This window comes from Capricornis sumatraensis, chromosome 14, assembly GCF_032405125.1.
Source record: "Capricornis sumatraensis isolate serow.1 chromosome 14, serow.2, whole genome shotgun sequence".
NCBI classification, from domain to species: Eukaryota; Metazoa; Chordata; class Mammalia; order Artiodactyla; family Bovidae; genus Capricornis; species Capricornis sumatraensis.
This window is the reverse complement of record NC_091082.1, coordinates 63,378,334-63,399,342: the sequence shown is the minus strand read 5'-3', so window position 1 is coordinate 63,399,342 and position 21,009 is coordinate 63,378,334. Positions and strand designations below refer to the sequence as shown.

Below are 21,009 nucleotides of genomic sequence, written 5' to 3'. Positions count from 1 at the left end.
GAAGGAATAAATGAAGGAATCTTCTCTTTTGGGACTGATCTGGTAGCTCCATGAGATATTTAGGTACTCAATAATTAATTATTTCAGGAGGACCCTAGCAACTTTTCCAGACTAATCTACAAAATGAATTCTTTGGGGTGGAGAAATAATTTTTTAAATAATATATTTTTCTGATCATTAACATTATAAGGCATATTATTACTTAACCAAGGGTAAAAATATTAGTCATGCCCAACTCTTTGCAACCCCATGAGCTGTAGCCTGCCAGTCTTCTTTGTCCATGGGATTGTCCAAACAAGAATACTGGAGTGGGTTGCTGTTTACTTTTCCAGGGGATGGATCTTCCTGACCCAGGGACTGAACCTGGGTCTCCCGCATTACAGGCAGATTCTTTACTGTCTGAGTCACCAGGGAAGCCTCTAACCAGAGGTACTTAAGTAATTTAAGGTCTTAGAAAAGATAAATAATTGAAAAAAGTATAAAGACGAATATAAAAATTAGATGTAATTTAAGGTCTTAGAAAAGATAAATAACTGAAAAAAGTATAAAGATGAATATAAAAATTAGACTTACTCTTATCACCCAGAGATATCTAAAAGCAACATTTTTTAGAGTTTTCAAAAATTAATTTGTTCTTTATTTTTGGGTGCCTTGCGCCTTCATTGCTGCACTTAGACTTGTTGCAATGAAAAGGGAAAAAAGAAGAATGAGTTTTACTTTTCTTTCCTGAGAACAAAGAAGACGGAGAGAACAGTGAGCAGGCCTAATCACTCCTAGTTTTTAACAGGTCCTATGTATGGATGTGAGAGTCGGACTGTGAAGAAAGCTGAGTGCTGAAGAATTGATGCTTTTGAACTGTGGTGTTGGAGAAGACTCCTGAGAGTCCCTTGGACTGCAAGGAGATCCAACCAGTCCATTCTGAAGGAGATCAGCCCTGGGATTTCTTTGGAAGGAATGATGCTAAAGCTGAAACTCCAGTACTTTGGCCACCTCATGCAAAGAGCTGACTCACTGGAAAAGACTCTGATGCTGGGAGGGATTGAGGGCAGGAGGAGAAGGGGATGACAGAGGATGAGATGGCTGGATGGCATGACTGACTTGATGGCCGTGAGTCTGAGTGAACCCTGGGAGTTGGTGATGGACAGGGAGGCCTGGCATGCTGCGATTCATGGGGTTGCAAAGAGTCAGATACGACTGAGGGACTGAACTGAACTGAACTGAACTGAATGTGTAGCCTATAACTAAGCTTGCTTTTCTGCCCCCAGGCTCTGCATGAGCTGCATTCTGCACCTACCATCCTTTAACTCTGTGCTAATTACATCCTGTATCTGGTGCTCACCTTTACAGCACTCTCTTTTCTGTGTCGTTTTCTCTCTTTTTGCATTATAGAAACTCTATGCTAATTACATCCTGTATCTGGTGCTCACCTTTAAGGCTCTCTCTGCAGAGCGCTCCATGTAGTTTTCTCTCTTTTTGCATTATAGAAAGAAGGCCACAGTACAATACACAAAAGACAATGGAGTCAACTACTAGGCTATGGGACTGCCAGACCCAATTAACAGGCTGAGGCTAGTCTGCAACTGTTTTTGAAACAATGCAAGAGGAAGAATACAAGATCTTTACACTTTTGTTCCTCATCACCGACCCCTGAGGGCAAGCCCTCATCTGTAGAATCCTCCAGATCCCTCACAGGCTTCCCTAGTGGCTCAGATGGTAAAGAATCCACCTGCAATGCGAGAGACCTGGGTTCCACTGCCCTGGGTTCGATTCCCGGGTTGGGAAGGTTCCCCTGGAGCAGGGCATGGCAACCTACTCCAGTATTCTTGCCTGGAGAATCCCCAACAACAGAGGAGCCTGGCGGGCTAGTCCATGTGGCCGCAAAGAGTTGGACAAGACTGAGTGACTAAGCACAGCACAGATTCCTCATGGAAGTGGGGCACAATTTTTGAGGCATGTGCCTGCTGTGTCTCCCTTCCGCCAGCTGAGGATTGAATTCACCTTTCTAGTTCCCCCAGATTCTTGTCTCTGTATTTTTTATTAGGTCTCAGTAGTCAGGGAAAGCCAAGATTTTTGGTGGCATCAGGCTTTTCTCTAGTTGTGGTGAACAGGGAGGCCTCTCTTCTCCGCAGCGCACGGGCTTCTCATTGCGGTAGCTTCTCTTATTGCACAGCGCAGGCTCGTGGGCCCCTGCAGCACAGGTTCAGTGGTTGTGGCACACAGGCTTAGCTGTTCCCCGGCATGTGGGATTTTCCTGGACCAGAGGTCAAGTCTGCGTTCCCTGAATTGGCATGTGGATTCTTTTCCACTGCACCACCAGGTAAGTTCCTCTTGTAGCAACATTTTGATGTATTTCTGTTTCCCTGTCGGCCTTTTTCCTGTCACAAGGTAGATTCCAGCCTCCTTTCCTTTCTTCCAGGTTGGCCCTAGGCCAGCATATATCCCTTGCAATTTAGATCTAAACATTATACACAGATAAATTTACTCTTTTAAAAATATTATATCATTATCTTCTCATTGTTTTTAAAAATTATTCCAAAAATATATTTTACAGATGTGCTTTCATCCTTTCTTTCCATTGGACATATACTTTATTTTACTTTTTCATTCTTGTAAGTAACACTGCAGTAAACAACTTTGCTTTTATATATTTTCATGTAAGTCTCTCTTTTTATAGGATAGCTTTCCAAGTAATGGTAGATATGCTGGTTGCCTCATTTATAAAATGGAAGATCACCTGCTTAAAGGACTTATTAGGAAAATTAAATGAGATGATGCTTATAAATTGCTAAATAAAGTGCTTGGTGCATAGTAGGAACTCAGTAAATATTTAACTTCATTATTTTTTCACTTTTTAAAGGCTCAACATACAGCAAATACCTTTAACTCAAAACTTTCAATTTACAACTCTAACTCGTTTCATTGCATCCCTATGAAGTCTAACTACTTAAAACTTTTTTCCCTTTTAGATTTATTGAGATAGAGGTGACATACAGTGCTGTGTAAGTTTAAGGTGTATGAAAAAATGACCTGAATTAAATACATCGTGGAATGATTACCACAACAGATTTAGTGTAAAACTTTTTCATTCAGCTAGCCATCTTAAGAAAACGATTAATGGATAAAATATTCAAAACGGCAGAATCAAGTGTCGGTCAAGGTCATTTGGAAAGTTAATATGGAGCCAAAAATTTCATTATAGTTCTGAGTCACCATGGTGGTCTTACTTATGATAGAAGTAAAACAGTCAAGGTCATGCTGGGTCAATGGCCCTGTTGAATGGGACCCTTCTGCCTTCTTTGGTTCTTACTCTTAGTCACACATTTTTCATTTCACCTCTGACAGCTTGCAAATGGGCTGGCTGATGCAGTTTGTGGTCCAAAAGGCAATCCCCACCCCTGATAGGGCTGCTGTTTCTACCTTCTACATCCTGTCCCAAGCAGCACAGTTTCTGTTTTATTTTGAAACTCCAGTTAGTGCTGACTCCTTCAGCTTCCTCCTCTCCACTTTCAGCACTTTTCTTAAAGTGGTTTTTATCTCCCATCTTTCTATGGCCAATCCTAAAGGAAACCCTGAATATTCATTGGAAGGACTGATGCTAAAGCTGAAGCTCCAATAATTTGGCCACTTGATTCAAAGAGCTGACTCACTGGAAAAGACTCTAAGGCTGGCAAATATTGAAAGCAGGAAGAGAAGGGGGCAGCAGGAAATGACATGGTTAGATAGAATCACTGACCCAATAGACATGTGTTTGAGCAAACTCCAGGAGACAGTGAAGGACAGGGAGGCCTGGTGTGCTGCAGTCCATGGGGTCACAAAGAGTTGGACACGACTTAACAACAACAACTTACTGCGGTTAAAACTTCTGAGCTGCAAAAGTAGCTGTTTATATGGGAAAATGAGTTGTGGCAGGGACCACTTTTAAACATTAAAAAAAAAACCTTCCATTTTAAATATCCAATCATACTTATATTATTAATGGATTTGTATTTTAAATATTGCCAATGCATAGACAGAGTACAGGTAAAGCCTCTTTTTTTTTTTTTTTTAAAAACAGATTCAGCCATTCTAAGTTTCAACTTTTTTGACCCCATTGGGAATACTCACATTTTAAAAGTTAGAAAATAGTATGATGATTTTAAAACTATGCAAGATTCCTTCTATATTGCCAATTATTTCCAAAGACACTAGTAATGGAAAAACAAGAAGTCCTAAAGCTATGAGTACTGTTGGAAAGGGCGAGGGAAGTTAAAGAATTTAAGGGTTTCTTAGCAACAGCTAATATTTATTGAACACATACTACTATAGTGCTTTACTTCATTTATTTCTCACATCTTCCCTATAAGGGAAACACTTTTTAAAACCTACAGGCAGGTTAAGGATGGGCCTGGGTCATGTGATTAGTGAGTGGTGATGCCAGGACTGACACTCAGGCAGTCCTGACTTTCTGCCCCTAGGATGCCTGTCACTCCACCAATACACATATCTCAATGTACATGCTTCATATAAAATCCTCATGTTTACTGTAGATGAGAAATCTTGGAGCAAAAAGTATAGTAACTATAAATGTTAGAGTGGCATTAATATACTCCTGGTGACTGATATTCTCAGGTAATGATGCTGTTAAGTCCTTGGTTTAGGAAAAGAAGAGATTAAGAGGGCATCCCTGCTGGCTCGGTGATGAAGAATCCACCTGCCAATGCAAAAGATGTGGGTTCAATCCCTGGGTCGGGAAGATCCCCCAGAGAAGGAAATGGCAACTCAGTCTGGTATTCTTGCCTGGGGAATGCCATCCATGGACCCAAGAGCCTGGCAGGCTACAGTCCCTGGCATTGTGCAAGAAGTCAGACACCACTCAGTGACTAAAACAACAAGGGATTAGGAGGAGAGACACCAGAGAAGCTTGGAGCTATTTTTTTTAAAGTATCTTACACATGCTGCTTGAAAATGACCAAAACCCTAAAGGCTTGTGTTTTTGACCATCTCCAAGGAGTATAACAGTCCCCTCCCACCTGCCACTCTCTCGCATGCCACCTACCCATTCTCCCATCAAGCAGCTGACTCAGCATCAAGCACAGAGCAAGCCCTGGTGGGACTGCTCTGAGAGCAACTTGGTCCTTGCCCGGGAGGAGGTCACCACAGTCCTATTTCTACCTAGTGAAACCAGGCTTACTTGATCCAAGTCATTCCGCAGAGCAATCTTGCTGGTTACTAGTTCATGAGCAAGGTCATCATTCTCTTGTTCCAACCTCATGCTGGCCTCCTGTAGTCTCCGGTTCTCCCTCTGTAGAAAAAGAGCAACAGCCAGAGGTGGGCATTAGTGCCTGGACATACTATCAGACACCAATGGAGCTGGCGAGGAAAGACAAGCGACAAAAACAACAAAGTGAACTTTTTAAAGTGTCAGAAGGAGAAGGCGCGAGTGGCACAGGAAGGCAGGACTGCTGTCTGGGAAACAACGGTGGGTTAAGCGAGCGGTGCAGCTGCAGAACTCTACCCAGTGAAACTTACAACCCCTTCAGCCCCCCAGACAGGGCCTCATCATAAAAACCATGCCACGAAAAGCAAACTTTCCAAAGCCACCCCCAATCCTGTGAGATTTTCAGAGACCCAGAACACAGACACAGGCAAGTCTTCGCTGGAAACATGCATGATAATCCCACCCTGGACCACAAAGGAAACTGCAAGACAGTAGGGATGAAATTGGGTAAACCACTATGCATTTCTCTGAAATGTTTTTCCCATTTCAGTGTTTAAATTAATTGAGTATATTTAAGTTACACAGTTTGGTCTGTTTTGCTATCAACTGATATTTTCATTCTTTTTGGATATGAATGCATTTACTTTTCTGAAGGCCAATTTCTTTGTTGGTATGAGCAACAGTCCTTACGATAATGTCTCAGTTTGTTTTGCTTTAAAAAAAAAACAAAAAACTTCAAATTAAAAGATTCTGGGTAAAATAAATGGCTGAGTTGGGTTTTTTCCCCCCTTGAACTCCCAGAAAAAAAATGTGAAACAGCTATATGATGAAAGAAGCAGGTCACTCATTCTTATGAAGCATGGACTCCCCTTAACCAGTCATTATATACTGTGTACATTCACTCTATTTTTCCAAGAGCAATTTAGTGTCCTCCATTTCAAAGTATCAAAAGTGCTGTCTTTGCTATTGTTAGCAGTTACAGATAATTCAAAAGAGAGCTGACAGGAAAGACATCAATGTGATGAGACCTTCCTGTTTTTCAGATTTACACTCCTAACAGCATTTTCTGCAAGCGTGGCAAAAAATCAAGACAAAGCAGTGTTGCACAACCAGAAGACGAAGCTACGCCCTGGAAGGCAGTGTATCAGCCTGGAATGGGGAACAGAGGGGTAGAGGAGACGGAGGGGCAGGGAGTGAATTTTATCTTCTATAGAACAACCTGGACTTGAAAATAAAAAAACCAAATTTTTTTCTTTTTGTCTTTTAGAAATGGGCTAAGAAACAGACGGTAAGAGCAAAGCCTGAGACTCTTCATGGAGGCAGAAGATCCAAAAACTGGGCCAGCAGAGAAGCCAAAGAACAAACTTGCACTTTGACTGCACTCAGTCAACAGGGCCCATTTCTGTCTCTTCCTTTGGAAAACAGACTGGGATAGCTGGGAACAGTCAAAACATTTTTAAAAGGAGGGCTACTGAAAAAGAAAAAAACAATCCTAATACAGTGTTAACACATAAGTAAAAAATCTCTAATGACAGGAGAAATGTGTATGCTGTCTTTGTAGGTATTAATGCATTGTTTAGTCGCTAAGTGGTGTCTGACTCTTTTGTGACCCCATGGACTGTAGCCTGCCAGGCTCCTCTGCCCATGGGATTTCCCAGGCAAGAATACTGGAGCGGGTTGCCATTTCCCTCTCCAGGGGATCCTCCCAACCCAGGGATCGAACCTGCTTCTCCTGCACCGGCAGTGGGACTCTTTACCACTGAGCCACTGCGGTAGCCTGTATGCTATCTTACAGGGAAAAAATCAGACAAGTAACTAGAAAATCCCATTTTTATAACAACTCAAATAATATTAACTGTGGATAGTGGATTATTTTTATTGTTGTCTTTTTTTGTTAATGTTTCCAAAATTGTCTACAATAAATTTATAACACGTGTTTAAAAAGTTGTTAAAAAATAAAAAGTAATTCAGAATATCAATTTCATTGGAGAGGATAAAATGCCAAAACAAGAATTTTTTTAAAGTTTACTCTTAATAGAAGCATGTGGAACTATAACGGGTGCTTCTCTGTGACCAAGGTACAATGGAACCCTCAGAACTGGCACCTTTCCAGGAGCCCTTCCCCAAGATACATTCCTGAAAATATCGTGCACATATCTGTAGGGGAAAATTATACCCCTCAAATACTGTATGTGTCTATACTTGAATCTTTCAATCTGTGCTGAAGTCATCCAAATTCTAACAGGGGATAGAGATTAGTCTTTCATTCTGATCTATCAAACTATGACCCCTTTTTGTGGGAACAACTTACATACTGGGTGGAAACTCAGATTAAAAAAATATGGTTCAGAAACTTTTGCAATAAACTCCCTCCTTGTCAGGAAGAAGCAGCAATATCCAGCACAATTTCATCATAACATATTTCACAAGGCAGAATGCTTCAGGCCAGGAAGAGATTTTTCTCATTTCTTGATAAATCCCTTCAACAGAGACCATGGTAAGATGACTTGAATACCTATTCCCAAGCGTCCTATTTCTCCTGAAGTTGAACTTGGGAGGTCTCCAAGGCACAAAGAGCTCCCTCAACTATTTATTTACATTGCATTAATTTGGCACAAGTGGAAATGTTGCAGCTACCAGTTTTTCACATTACAGTGTCAAAGGCTTAGAACCAAATTAAAACAACCTCCAGGTAAGGGGTTTCCCTCATAGCTCAGTTGGTAAAGAATCTGCCTGCAATGCAGGAGACCCCGGTTCCATTCCTGGGGTGGGAAGATCCGCTGGAGGAGGGATAGGTTACCTATTCCAGTATTCTGGGTTTCCCTGGTGACTTAGCTGGTAAAGAATCTACCTGCAATGTGGGAGACCTGGGTTCAATCCCTGGGTTGGGAAGATCCCTTGAAGAAGGGAAAGGCTACCCACTCCAGTATTTTGTTCTGGAGAATTCTATGGACTATAGTCCAGGGGGTCACAAAGAGTCAGATACGACTGATCAACGTTCACTTCACTTGAAACGCATACAATACAATACTAGTGGACCCACACTTTGTTCAAAGAACTTTAAAAACACACCAGGTAGCTACCTCACTATTGATTAGAGATAAATGTCTGATGGGTCATGTCATATAAGAAAGAGGTATGAGCGCAGCTGAAACTTGACTGGTCATTTCCCATTACCATGGTTGTCACCACTCGAACCTTTGACACACTGCTCAGGGGGTGGGGTGGTAAGGGGAAGATCTGGGAGAAATTATGGGTGTCTGAAGGTCTATTAGGCTTCCCAGGTGGCTCAGTGGTAAAGAATCTGCCTGCCAAAGCAGGAGATGTGTGCTCGATCCCTGGGTCAGGAAGATCCCCTGGAGGAGGAAATGGTAACCCACTCCAGTAATGCTGCCTGGATAATCCCATGGACAGAGGAACGTGGTGGGCTACAGTTGGCTCCTGGGGTTGCAAAGATTTGGACACGACTGAGCACGCACGCACAAGGGTCACTAAAAAGCCAAATAGCCTAGGGGGCAAGCCTACTGGCTTTTGCTCTAGCAAGAAGCTTCAGTTCAGTGTCTGCAAAGCAAGCAGCACGGTGGGGAGTGTGGACCCCTGCTCTGCACTCACAGACATGTGGGGAAGCAAGCTCTGGGGCCAAAAATGCAGTATCGTCCTCCAAAGTATGAACCTGGGGGTGGCCAGATGCAGATTTTCCAAGGAGAACCTGCCCACACTTACCATGGGTTACAGAAAGACGACATGACTTGGCCATCTCTTCCAGCCTTTCCGAGGAGTCAGAACTGTTTTTAGAACTGACTGATTCAAGAAACAGTTTGCCTTTATACTAAAGAAGTCCACCAGAAGTGGACTGGAAGTGGCCCCCTAACCTCATCCAGGGCAGAAATGCTCACACGCCACACGTCTGCCCGAGCAGATGTGCTGACCACTCAGAGCCCATAGACAACACAGGCAAATTGCTTCCCTTGCCTTTTGGAAAAGACTACAGGAGACGATGCTTACATAACCCTACAAATTCACATCACACTCTTGGAAACCTCCTCCATGTCACACAATTAACAACATTTGCACAAAAAGCAGAGCAACTTTTCTCCTTAGTTTCGTCTCCTCTTGCATAGGAGACGTGTAGCCAGGAAAGTTGGATTAGTATCTTGGGGGAGGAGGATACTGCATTTTTCGGAGAGACAAATGCTGATGGTACAGACACACACAGACAAAAAAACTTACCTCCTCAAAAGTCACAGACCAACTATCGTTTTCAATCATAGGTACAAAGACAATTGAAAAAAAAAAAAGAATATCCAATGAAATTGCACACCTACTAATACAATTAGGAAATGGTGATAACAAAAAACAGACACTTGGTAATGCTATTTTGCTCTGTTGTTTTTCCTTAGAGTGTCATTTACTCTATGCTCTCTCCAGGACAGCTAACGTTTGATGGAAGAAATTATACTTGAGGCAGCCAATGGGAGTGAAGAATGATACACTAAACTCCTCCTTCTCCACACTGCTATTTGCAGTGCGAGTGACTGATGCAAACGCTGTCTGTGGAACTATTTGCAACTAGGGTGTGAGTTGTTTACACTGTGTTGTTAAGAACTGGGTGGAAGGAACTTCCTTCAATGATAAAGCCAGAAACCTTGCAAAATATTTCATCTTCAGGCATGACAAAGCCAGCAACCTTGCAAAATATTTCATCTTCAGGCAACAGAATTATATTGTTGGGCAGGGAAATGCAAAAGAAAAACGGAGGCCCCAGGTCTCCCTGGTGTCTGGGGATTGGAGTTTGGGTGAAGCAGTATAAGGAATGGTGAAAGTGATTTTTTCTAAGATGAGAAACCAGAGAAATGTGAACCAGCAATCAGAAGAAAATAAACTCAGCCTTAAAGGAAAAAATGAGGGGGAAGCAGGCGGCTTTATAAACTCTAGCTCAGTATTTTGGGTGTGCTATCTGCTGCTATAATGAATTCTTGGCACATGCTTTTAAAGACATTCCAGGGTCAGGAGAAAATGTTTCCCTAAAAGACCCAGGGCAATTTTATTAGCAACAACACACTCAGCTCTCACCTTTCTTCTTCTGGGTGCCTCTTTCAAAAACCTTGATAGTCATCAAATTCAAATTTCATCAAACAGTTTTTTGACATTCAAAGACAAATGCCTACAGACAAAAATGTTTAAATGTCTACATTGTAGATGAAATTTGAGAAAGCAAATCTGGATATCTGAAATCATTTCATGCTCTTCCTTCACCCAACACAGCCAGTTTTATCTTTCTGGTGGAAATTTAAACAATTTAAAATGTCAAACTAAAGAGAAAATCTTGTCAGTAGTAACTAACTGGCAGTTGGCAAACCAGACTGAATTTCTTTTAGCATTTAAGAACCATCTTAGATTATACTCTAGCACAGGGGTCAGCAAACTTTTAATGTAAATGCCCAAACAGTAAATATTTTAGGCTTGCTTTGTAGGCCATATGGTCTTTGTTGCGGCTACTCAACTCTGCCATTGTTGTGTAAAAACAGTGATAGATAATAAGCATGCGGCTGTGTTCCAATTAAACTTTATTTACAAAAACAGGCAGTGGGCCATATTTGGCCCACAGGCCATATGGTTTATAAATCTCTCTACTACTCTAGCGTATAAATCAAATTTCTAAAAAGCAAATGGGTTACAGATGATGTAGAAACAGGAGTGTGATGTAATTTTCCAGTCACCCTCCTTTAACAGGAAACAAGATGTGCTAAAAATTGAAGAAAAATTGTGGAGCATTAATTCTAAAGACCATTGATAAACATACTGAGAGATTCTTAATATGCATAACCGTTATATCTCCTCTGAGTGTTAAGTATAACTCAATCAGCAGACAAGCATCATCAGAAGCCACCTGCTCCTTCTTAGCTAAGTGGCTCCAGAAGCACCAAGAGAGCTTAGGCTTGCCTTCTCCACCATCCTACAGCAGTGTGCATGAGTTAGCCAAGAGCAACGAGGAAAAGAGTGGCAGCATCCGAGGTTTAGAATTAAGTTGTCACAGACAGAAACCCTTCTCTTGACTATCACTGTTCATTAAAAGCATGTGATTTCATAACAAATATTTCCAAAAGCCTGTAACATCTCTGTGATGTGAAAAATAATAAAATATGTTTATTTTCACTGGATGAAAAACATTTTTCAAAGATGGAATCACTTCTCTTGACTTCTATGAGTAAGGAAGGGGCCAATACGAAAACAAAACAAAATGGGGCGGGGGTGAGGATCATTTTTTTCCAGATACGATTAGTTAGTATTATTTAAACTTTAGCATAATTTTAAAACAAAATATGATCACTGTTGTAAATTATTTCCTTAGATATGTAAGGATAGCACATAATACAAGTACAAATTAAGCTTTATTTAGAAAACCTTGTTTGTACTATTTATAATTAAACAGTTTAATTTTAAATTACATGCAGGGACAACTGCTCTACAAAAATTAGTATGGGCAAGTAAAACCTTCTGTGAAATTTCAGGAATCATTTTCTTTCTGTTTGAATTACATTTTAGTTTTTTTAAAAAAGTACTATGTCTAACCTCAAGAAAGAAGTTAAACATTCTAAATTTAATTATACTGAAAATAGATAAGATCCTTCAATTAGAAACTACGTATTTATAATACTGTCTCCCAAACCCAAGAGAGTTTTAAACATTCCTGATTCTTTCTAGGATTTGCCCAACTAGAATAGGTAATAATATAACCTTCATTACACTTTGGGAAATTCACTCAATTAATTAGCTGTGCTTTTTGAAGGCTTAACTCACATTTGTACAAGTGGTTCTTTCTTTAATTAAACAAGAAAAGCATATCATCTTCTAAAGACAGATGAAGGCTGTAGTTCTCTAAAATTGCCATTAATGATTACATCATTAGAAAACTAACTTCTCCCAAATGAAAACAGTTCATCATCTTAAAAAATATTTTAACTTCTGAAATTGATAACCACCTATTAGGTGCTTGGCTACTAATTTTTAAAATGACTAAAACAGCTATACATATCCATGAATGTTTGTTTTTTGGGGATTTATACAAAGATGAAAGTATACGTGATGTATTTCTACAGACAACTCTTTATCTTCTATTTCACTTAATCCAAAATTTATAAATATGTAAACCAAAACCTCAGAGCAAATGAAAATCACTACACAAATCTGGCCAGGTCAAACTTAAGAAGGATAATAAAAGAGGCTTATAATAAATACTGTGCATTCTTCTTCCAATAAAGTTTCCTTTCTGTATCTTGGAATCTAGTCATGAAGATAAAACAGAAAGAGTACACCAGAGGCTGTAAGCAGTCATTATAGAACTCACTGAGTTTCAAATACAAACTCATTCCAAGATCAGATAGCACAGGCACTGTGCATATGTGTGCAATGCCTATTTATAGGTTTTGTCTATGTGCATACGTATACGTATATGTATATAAACATACACACACACATATAAAGATGAATCCATCATCCACTTTTGTTGGCTGGCCTTTCCCTTATAAATATGAGTACATATAGGATCTATAGTCATTGATTAATTCTGACAGGAGGTCTCCCTCCTTTAAGTATGGTTTCTGCACAGGTACCTCTGGTATGACTGAGGCTTATGAAGAAGACATGGCAGGTAGATGTTAATTCTCTTGGGACATTTAGCTTGGCGGGGTTTTTTTTGTGTGTGGGGGGGATATAATTCACATATCAAAAATTCACCTTTCTAAAATATACAATTCAGTGGTTTTTCTACATTCTCAAAGTTGTACAACTGTCACCATTATCAAATTCCAGAACATTTGCATTGTGCTTAGGGTTCCAAAATTAAAATTGATACCGACGCCATTTCATCAAGTGTTAGGTACAGGTAAGTATGCTGACATAACCTCAAGAGTAGATATTTTCATATGTCATAAAAATAGACACAAAACACATGTTTAGACAGACACAGCAAGAATGTGAGTGCTTAGAGTTATCTCTACATTGTTGGATCTTTAAATCCATGTCTGGTTTCCCTCAAACAGCTCTTTTAGTATCCCACCATGCCCAGGTGAAACATCATCAAGCTGAAAAGAAATCTCTTGGAATATCATAAGGTATGACATTTCTGGGTCTTTTTTTAAAATTGACACAACCTTCTTAATTCTCTTGAATTAAACTAGGGGGCAAACAAGGCATTTTAAACACTACAGATCCTAACTGTTGAGGAGGGATTGTTAGTGAACTGTGTAAGTTCTGACTCAATGCCTTCAAAGATCTTCCCCAAGTTATTCCTGAGAATTTTCATATCTAGGTTCCCAGTCCCTGGACATGAACAGTGAATTATAAAGTGCTTATGCCCAGGGCATAGATCTTACTCTTGACAGGATTAAATTTATACGATGCTAAAATGTATTTTCTAAGGTACTTTCCTAAGTTAATGAATACAACTGTAATTAGCTTCTTAAACTAGATATTGACTATCTGAAAGAACAAATCTCCTGATGGGTGAACACCCTGTGCTCAATTGTCACCTTGAAAATGTAATTATAATGTGAGGACCATAACTTTACCAAGTTTATCTCCAGTACAAATTTTTAGACATTATTAAAAGGGTATAGGAATATTAGCTGAATGATGCATTAGCAAGCTACTACAATAGTACAAAAATAGCTATAGAGGATATCTTATATACATAAATAGAGCATTTAAGCCGAAAAGTAGTACCTGTATTCAAAACAAAGGCCCCAAAAAAGTTTAATTCTACTTTGACTCCTCAGTTAAAACTGTACACATCAATAGTATATATGTGATAGTCACTTTTTAAAAATATAATAATACGCATTATACTATTCACTTATACGTACCTGCTTTGACACAAAAAGGATATAAGAAACAATAACAAGTTCAGTTCCAGACTGAATTTGAATACACAACTTTAGTCTTTCATTTCCCTGTCTTCTACTTAAAGCGCCCTTCCCAGACGTCACTCAGAACGGTGCAAGCAGCGGGAGAGTTCCATTTCGGATTCTTAAAAATATTTTATAATGACTACTTCAAAGCTTTCCACAGCAGCATTCTACATAAGCTACATTCAAATTGGTTTTATTGAGGGGTGGAAACTAGCTTCCAACTAGGAGTACTTCATATGGTAACAGTTATCTGCATAGCAGTGGGATTCTACTGTCAGCTAGTTTCATAAACAAAGGGAGAAACATACAGACGTTTGATTATTAGGTAACAATACTTGGGAGAATTAGGAGAAAGGTAAGTGAGGGACTGGTGGGGCAGACACAAATTAAGGGGATATTATTCTAGTAATAATTGGGTAATTAGAGGCGGCAGGCCTAATAAGGCTAATAACAACCATTTCCTAAACACCAACTATGTGCATACAACATACCTCATCTTGGCAACAATCCTTCAAGGAAACGTGTATACTACACATTTTACAGATGGGGAAGAGGTCCAGTAATCAGTCTAAGGTGCTGAACAGTGGCATGGGGGTTAACATCCCCAACTTGGACTCCAAATCTTCTCTCCTTTTTCAGAAAGTCAGGGTTTGAACTCAGATCTGACTACAGAATCCATACACACCTTTCACCACTCCCCTGTGTCAACGTTCCATGCTATTCAATTCAGCAACAGAAACAAGGCGGACTGCTTGACTGCAGTGGCCTGTGCCCAGTTCTCTGCCTACATAAAAGCAACTCTAGCTACAGAAGTGGAAGTCATCTCTCAGTGAGTGGCTTCATTAATGATGTCATCACGGTACTTTTTTGGGCAAGTTGTTTCAGCACGGCTGGGACTCAGTGTATCAATACAGTATTCTCTTATCTTAATGTGCTGATGTGGAGAGGGAATCATCATGTCTGTAGGAATCTGAAGAATCAAAACATGCTGAAGAGAGACACTAATATTTCAGTCAGAACAAAGTAAGGTGGGGGTCAGTATTTCCCCAACACTGCTTTTATGGAAACTGTTGCTAATTACCATTGAGGACATCTTTATAACCAGCCCAATTTTTTTTTAAATACTGCAACTAACTGGGATATTGAACTGAATCATTTTGATTTTGGAACTGCACTCTGTAATGAAATGTCACTGTTTTTTATAAATTTGTTCGTGGAAATAAATGTTGCGACAAACACCATGACTGTGCTCAATATACCTTTGTGGTTTTTATTCTTTACTTTTGAATGAGTTTGTATCTTTAACATTGGCTACAGACAGGGGTGAGTCTGAAACATTCTCGGGCCAGTCTTGGAACAGTTCGCCTTCTAACAGTCTTTGTGGATGTACCGTGCACAGCTAAAACCGTACTTTGCCATTTTTCTTTTTTTCTCATTTTTGAAAGTAGTTGATAGCCACTTTCTCTCTTTTCTTTTTCCCTTTCTTTCAGCTTCTTATGAAGACTCCCAGTATAAATGCAACAGGTGAAGTTACCTACAAATATACAAACTGAAAGAAAAGAAATATTATGTTTGGCTACTCAGGAGTCTCCTGAGATGAAAACATACCTGGACACTGAGCAAAGTCACAGTTAACATCAATCAAGAAGGAATAGAGGGAACAAATGTCCCCCAGTTGCAGCTTTAGGGGAAAGAAGATATTGGCTCAAACAGGTGACCTGTGTCTCCCATACCTTGTATCTATCCATTGGGTCTTCCTGCTGCAGCTGACTCTCTCGCATTGTCTGATATTCCTTCTCATATTTCTTTAGCTTCTTGGTCGGTACCTGCAGGGTTGAGAGGAAAACCATGTTAGAAAAAAATCATTTAGGAAACCATTTTCTGATGTGTTTCCCAACGGAGTCCCTGGCTTGCTAAAGGAGGACACCTGACTCAATGCAGGGTGGAAATCTAGACTCCCTGGTGGCGCAGATGGTAAAGAATCTGCCGGCAACGTGGGAGACCTGGGTTCGATCCCTGGGTTGGGAAGATCCCTTGGAGAAGGGAATGGCTACCCACTTCAGTGTTCGCGCCTGGAGGATTCCATGGACAGAGCAGCCTGGTAGGCTACAGTCCAAAGAGTTGGACATGACTGAGTGACTAACACTTTGACTTTTAAAGTTTTTCTGTAAAGGTCCAGATAGCGCATATTTTAGGCTATATGGGCCATACAGTCCAGGGTACAACTGTTGTTACTATACAAAAACTGCAGATAGGTGATATACAAACAAATGAGTGTGGTCATGTTCCAACAAAACTTTATTTACCAAAATAAGTTGTAGTTGGTCCATGTCTGTTCTACAGCATTGCTGACATAGCATTCCTTTCTCTTGTTAACGTATTTAACAGTGCTATTACTTCTGTTAACTGCTTTTCTTAAAGTAAAATTCATTCTTCTGCCATGTTAAAAATCATAATTATTATTTTATAAAAAGACTGAGCAACAAAGAAGAATTTTTAATGGAACCTATATACTGGAGAGAAAGCAGATTCTAGAATTGGTAGGCAAACTATTTCTATTTCATAACGGTTGTCAAGAGAATTAAATGACATTAAGTATCTAAAGTAATGCCTGGTTCATGGGATTTTTAAAAACAGTGTTTCTAGAAAATATTATAAAAATTAATCCATTAGAATCTGTCATATATTTTATATAACAGACTAAGTCTACTTTTAGGTTATTCTTGAACAATCAAAATTTACAGAATTCCTTTAAACATCAAAATCTCCCCTTAATGTTTAGGTCCTAACATGACGCTAAAGTTTTAAAAAGAAAACAAGTGTGTTACTTGGCTAAATTCTTGGGGACTCAGTGAAGGCAAAGACCATGTGTTGATGCTCCTCAGCCTCCATCATGACATCTACCAAAGTAATTGGCCCCTAGGAGGCCCTCAACAGATTGCTTTCTGTCAAGTTCAAAACCTGGCATTTAGAAAACATGTAAGTATGTATGAGAGAGGGCGAAAGAGAGGATGGAAAGCAGCAGAAGGAAAATAAAATAAACTTATAGTTTCCTGGGATAAGGATTGTTTCAATTCTCTAGTATTTGGCCAGAGAATTTGTCAAATAAAAAGCAAAGACACTAGGTTATTCTAATTACTTTGTTCTTCCCATCCAGGCACACTGTGAGTACTGGAATTATCTGCTTTTCATCACAACTGGGAAGTTTCACACTCCAAGCCCATCAGGTAGTATAAATCATTCAACAATCACATGACGACAATATTCATTTGGCTAATGGGGACTGCCTACCCAGGAAGACAAGAAGAAAGGACGCTTTCCAGCATGTTAACTGAATTGCAAAACCATTACTGAATACTGGCATAAGAAACTCTAATCTTTACTACTCCATCTCCAGAGACCTTCAACAATACACTGTGACCAACGCGAGTACAAGGCAGAAAAATGCCACCTGCCAACAGTATGGCCTTAAGATCAATGAGAAACAATGAGGAAAATATAAATGATCTTGTAATAACAAAACAGCAACAACATTATTCTTCTTGACTTTGAGAGGGACAATTTTATCCAGTTTTCTTTCCTCTGTACTTATCATATACTCTGAAAACCAAAAACAGATTCTCAAGATGAAGTGGCAAATCAATGGAACTGCAGTCGCCTGAAGCTGGGGAGAAAAATGAAGTTCCAGTGTTTTAGGCCATGAAAGGGGTTTCCCTGGTGTCCCTAGGAGGAAGGGTCAAGGGGAGACATGAAAGGATTTGTGAGGAGGAGGGAGCCTACTCCAGCAGCCACTTACCCCCAAGATGAGAAGGAAGTATTATACAATATGTAAACATTTTTGTGTAGCTGAATACCGGTACCACTGGGTACCAGGTTGAACACCACTCTTGCACGCATGCTAAGTTGCTTGAGTCATGTCTGACTTGTACCCTATGGACGCAGCCTGCCAGGTCCCTCTGTTCACGGGGATTCTCCAGGCAAAAATACTGGAGTGGGTTGGTTGCCATGCCCTCCTCCAAGGGATCTTCCCAACCCAAGGATCCAACCCAAGTCTCTTTTGTCTCCTGCATTGGCAGGAGGGTTCTTTACCACTAGTGCCACCTGGGAAGCCCAGGAACATCAGTCATAGGAGGAAGCATTTTCTACATGGTTCTGAAATGGATTCATTCACCAGTAAGTCAATTATATATTATAAGCTTGTCTCTAGAGAATTTCTTCTAAAACTGTATTTTTTTTCAATTGAAACTATTTATGACTGAGGGGTTTTTGTTAACATGTAAAAAAGTGTCCTTTTAAAAGTCAGTCTTGTTACTTATGTTAAGAGGTTCATTTCAAAGTGAAATATTTTAAACATGCATTAAACACCCCTCAATAAGCTAATCCTTTCCCATCTGGCTGAGATTCTAGGATGTTTGGCTTCATCTTGTTCAGGAAAATAGAGCAGGTTCCCAGAACAATATGTTGCTAGGAAACCTTCCAGGCTTATTTATCTTGTGCTGTGGGGTGATATTGAGCATCCACCTGTGACTGGCACAAAGTAAAAGGGAAAAAAAGGTGGAGGAGGAAGGAGAGCTGATATGAAACTCCTGTCGTTTATGAGATAATCAAAGAAAATAGACAGTTGTGGTTTTAAAAACTGTATTTCAGGACAAAACTGATTTTAGGGAATGTAATATTAAAAAACCTCTTCAGTAAGTTTTGATTAAAAACACAGAAAGTCATTAAGAATTATTAAAATTTAAACAACATACTATCTCAAGAGTATTATAGGTATCTTTTCCCTTAAGTTACATAAATTTAATGTAATTGTGCACTTGAACAATGAAATTTGAAGTACAGGGAAGCATATGTGTAGGTTATATGCAAATACTATGTGATTTTGTGTAAGGGACTTGAGTATTCATGGAGCTTAGTATCTATGGGGGGTTCTGGAACTAATTCTCTATGGATACTGAAGAATGACTATAATTACTAATTTGCTTTACTGTTTCTCAAGGTCAATCAAACTGGCCTCAGGAGGAGATACAGAAGGAGAAGAGTGAATAGGAATACAGTAGTTCCCTCTCATCCACACTGGCTGTCAGACTGCAGACAGGACCAAACTCTACATACACTCTATTTTTTCCTATACATAGCAACAGTAACAATAATAATTATAGAACAATCATCACATGCTGTAATAAAAGGGTTACTTGGACACAAGCACTGTGATACCAGACTGCTGATTTGATAACCAAGGTGGCTGTTCAGTGACTCCTGGTGGGAACACAGTGTGGATATGCTGGCCAAGGGGATGATTCACATCCTGGGAGGATTGCAGCAGGATAGTGGACCCTAATCAGAACAGCTCGAAATTTAAAACTTACGAATTTTTCATTTGTTCATTTCTGGAATTGTCCATTTAGTATTTCAGGACTATAGCTGAGTAGGGTAACTGCAACTTTGGAGCAACTACTGTATGCTCAACATTCTGCATTTCCCAGGCTCTCTCTCCTTTTCATTTAAAGCACTGATTTCCTGTTTTTATAGAACTCTGATAGAAAACATACATATGCATATACAAGTTTTTGTTGTATATCAATTAATTTTAGGTGAATTTGTCTTAATAATCTTTACTTCGGTAATCATGCCCCATCTAGGTTATCACCTCTCTTCATATTTTTATTACATTATTTTGAATACCTCTGTCCATGGGATTTCCCAGGCAAGAATACTGGAATGGGTTGCCGTTTTTTTCTCCAGGGGATCTTCCTGACCCAAGGACAGAACACGCATCTCTTGCATTGCAGGCAGATTCTTTACCACTGGGCCACGTGGGAAGGCCTTTGATCAGTAATCAGCATTAAGAAAAACATGAAATGCCTTCATGCCAGAGAATTTTCTAATAGTTTTAGAGGTATAATTTAGAAAATTCTATATTAGAAAACTATATTTAAGCCTCCCAACAATTAAGATAAATTAAAAAAAATTTATTTTACAAATAAAATCCGAGTAATACTTGGAGAGTATTTGCCCAAGAGAGGTAACTTGCCCAACATCATATAGCTGGTAAATGAAGTCAGAAATAGGATCCTGGCAGTCTGCCTGCAAACTCTATCCTCTTTGACCACTTGGATCTACTGCCTGGGACCAGATGATTGACGCAAAGCTTCTCGAGAAGTTGACAGTCTAGACATAGTGCTAATTATGTGTCTAATTACCATATAGTTTCATAAGTCCAACAGCAGATGTTCATAAGTGTACAGGATGATCAAGAAGAAATTTGCTGGGGTAGGGGGAGAGCACCTCAATAAGGAAGATTTTTCATTATGACCGGTTTATGTAAACTTCCTTGCCCAATCAAACATTCCTGTACTTCCCTTTGCTAATTTTTAACAAGGGGCCACTCATTTGTAAGAGGCATTTATTTTTGGCTTGATGAATCTGCTTCTTTATTTTAAAAATAAATACAAAACTATTTACTAATCTATACAAATGCTGGCAAAGTAAATCACTACGTTTTAAAAAGGCTGATAAGATCTAGTCAGTATTTTTTCTGTTAGAGGTCTGAGTGCCTAAAAAATTAACAGGCCAAAGGTATTAACTATTATGTACTACTGCTCTTACTTCAGATAATTTCTTAAACTAAACATCATGATTCTAATTTAATATATTAATCACTGGATAGAGAAAAACATAAATAAGTAGTATAGCACCACATTTCCTGGTTATGGGCGGGGGGCGGTGCTCAGACTGAGAACTTTTTAATTGAGTCACTTCCATCAAGATCTGTGAACAGAAAGTGGATCAGTGGCAACCAAAATTCTAATAGAAAGTTTGCAGAAACCTAAAGGACTTAGAATGAAATAACTGGGAAGAAATCAAGAGGAGAAGACATCTAAGAAGAGGGAGCATGTCCTTTAG

General features: G+C 39.5%; 1 protein-coding gene across 6 annotated transcripts in view; it reads right to left on the bottom strand.

The window, feature by feature from the left end:
* RABGAP1L (RAB GTPase activating protein 1 like) overlaps nucleotides 1–21,009 on the bottom strand; it is a 721,006-nt gene that overhangs the window by 15,767 nt on the left and 684,230 nt on the right. For 4 of the 6 annotated variants that reach the window (XM_068986467.1, XM_068986469.1, XM_068986470.1 and 1 more), the window contains 2 exons: nucleotides 15,840–15,932; nucleotides 5,171–5,281 (listed from right to left, as the gene is read on the bottom strand). In XM_068986467.1, coding sequence (XP_068842568.1) covers nucleotides 5,171–5,281; nucleotides 15,840–15,932 — 204 coding nt within the window. Of the gene's footprint in view, nucleotides 1–5,170; nucleotides 5,282–9,427; nucleotides 9,467–15,442; nucleotides 15,656–15,839; nucleotides 15,933–21,009 lie in introns of those variants that run through there. The other 2 variants (XM_068986471.1, XM_068986468.1) reach the window with 2 other exon arrangements.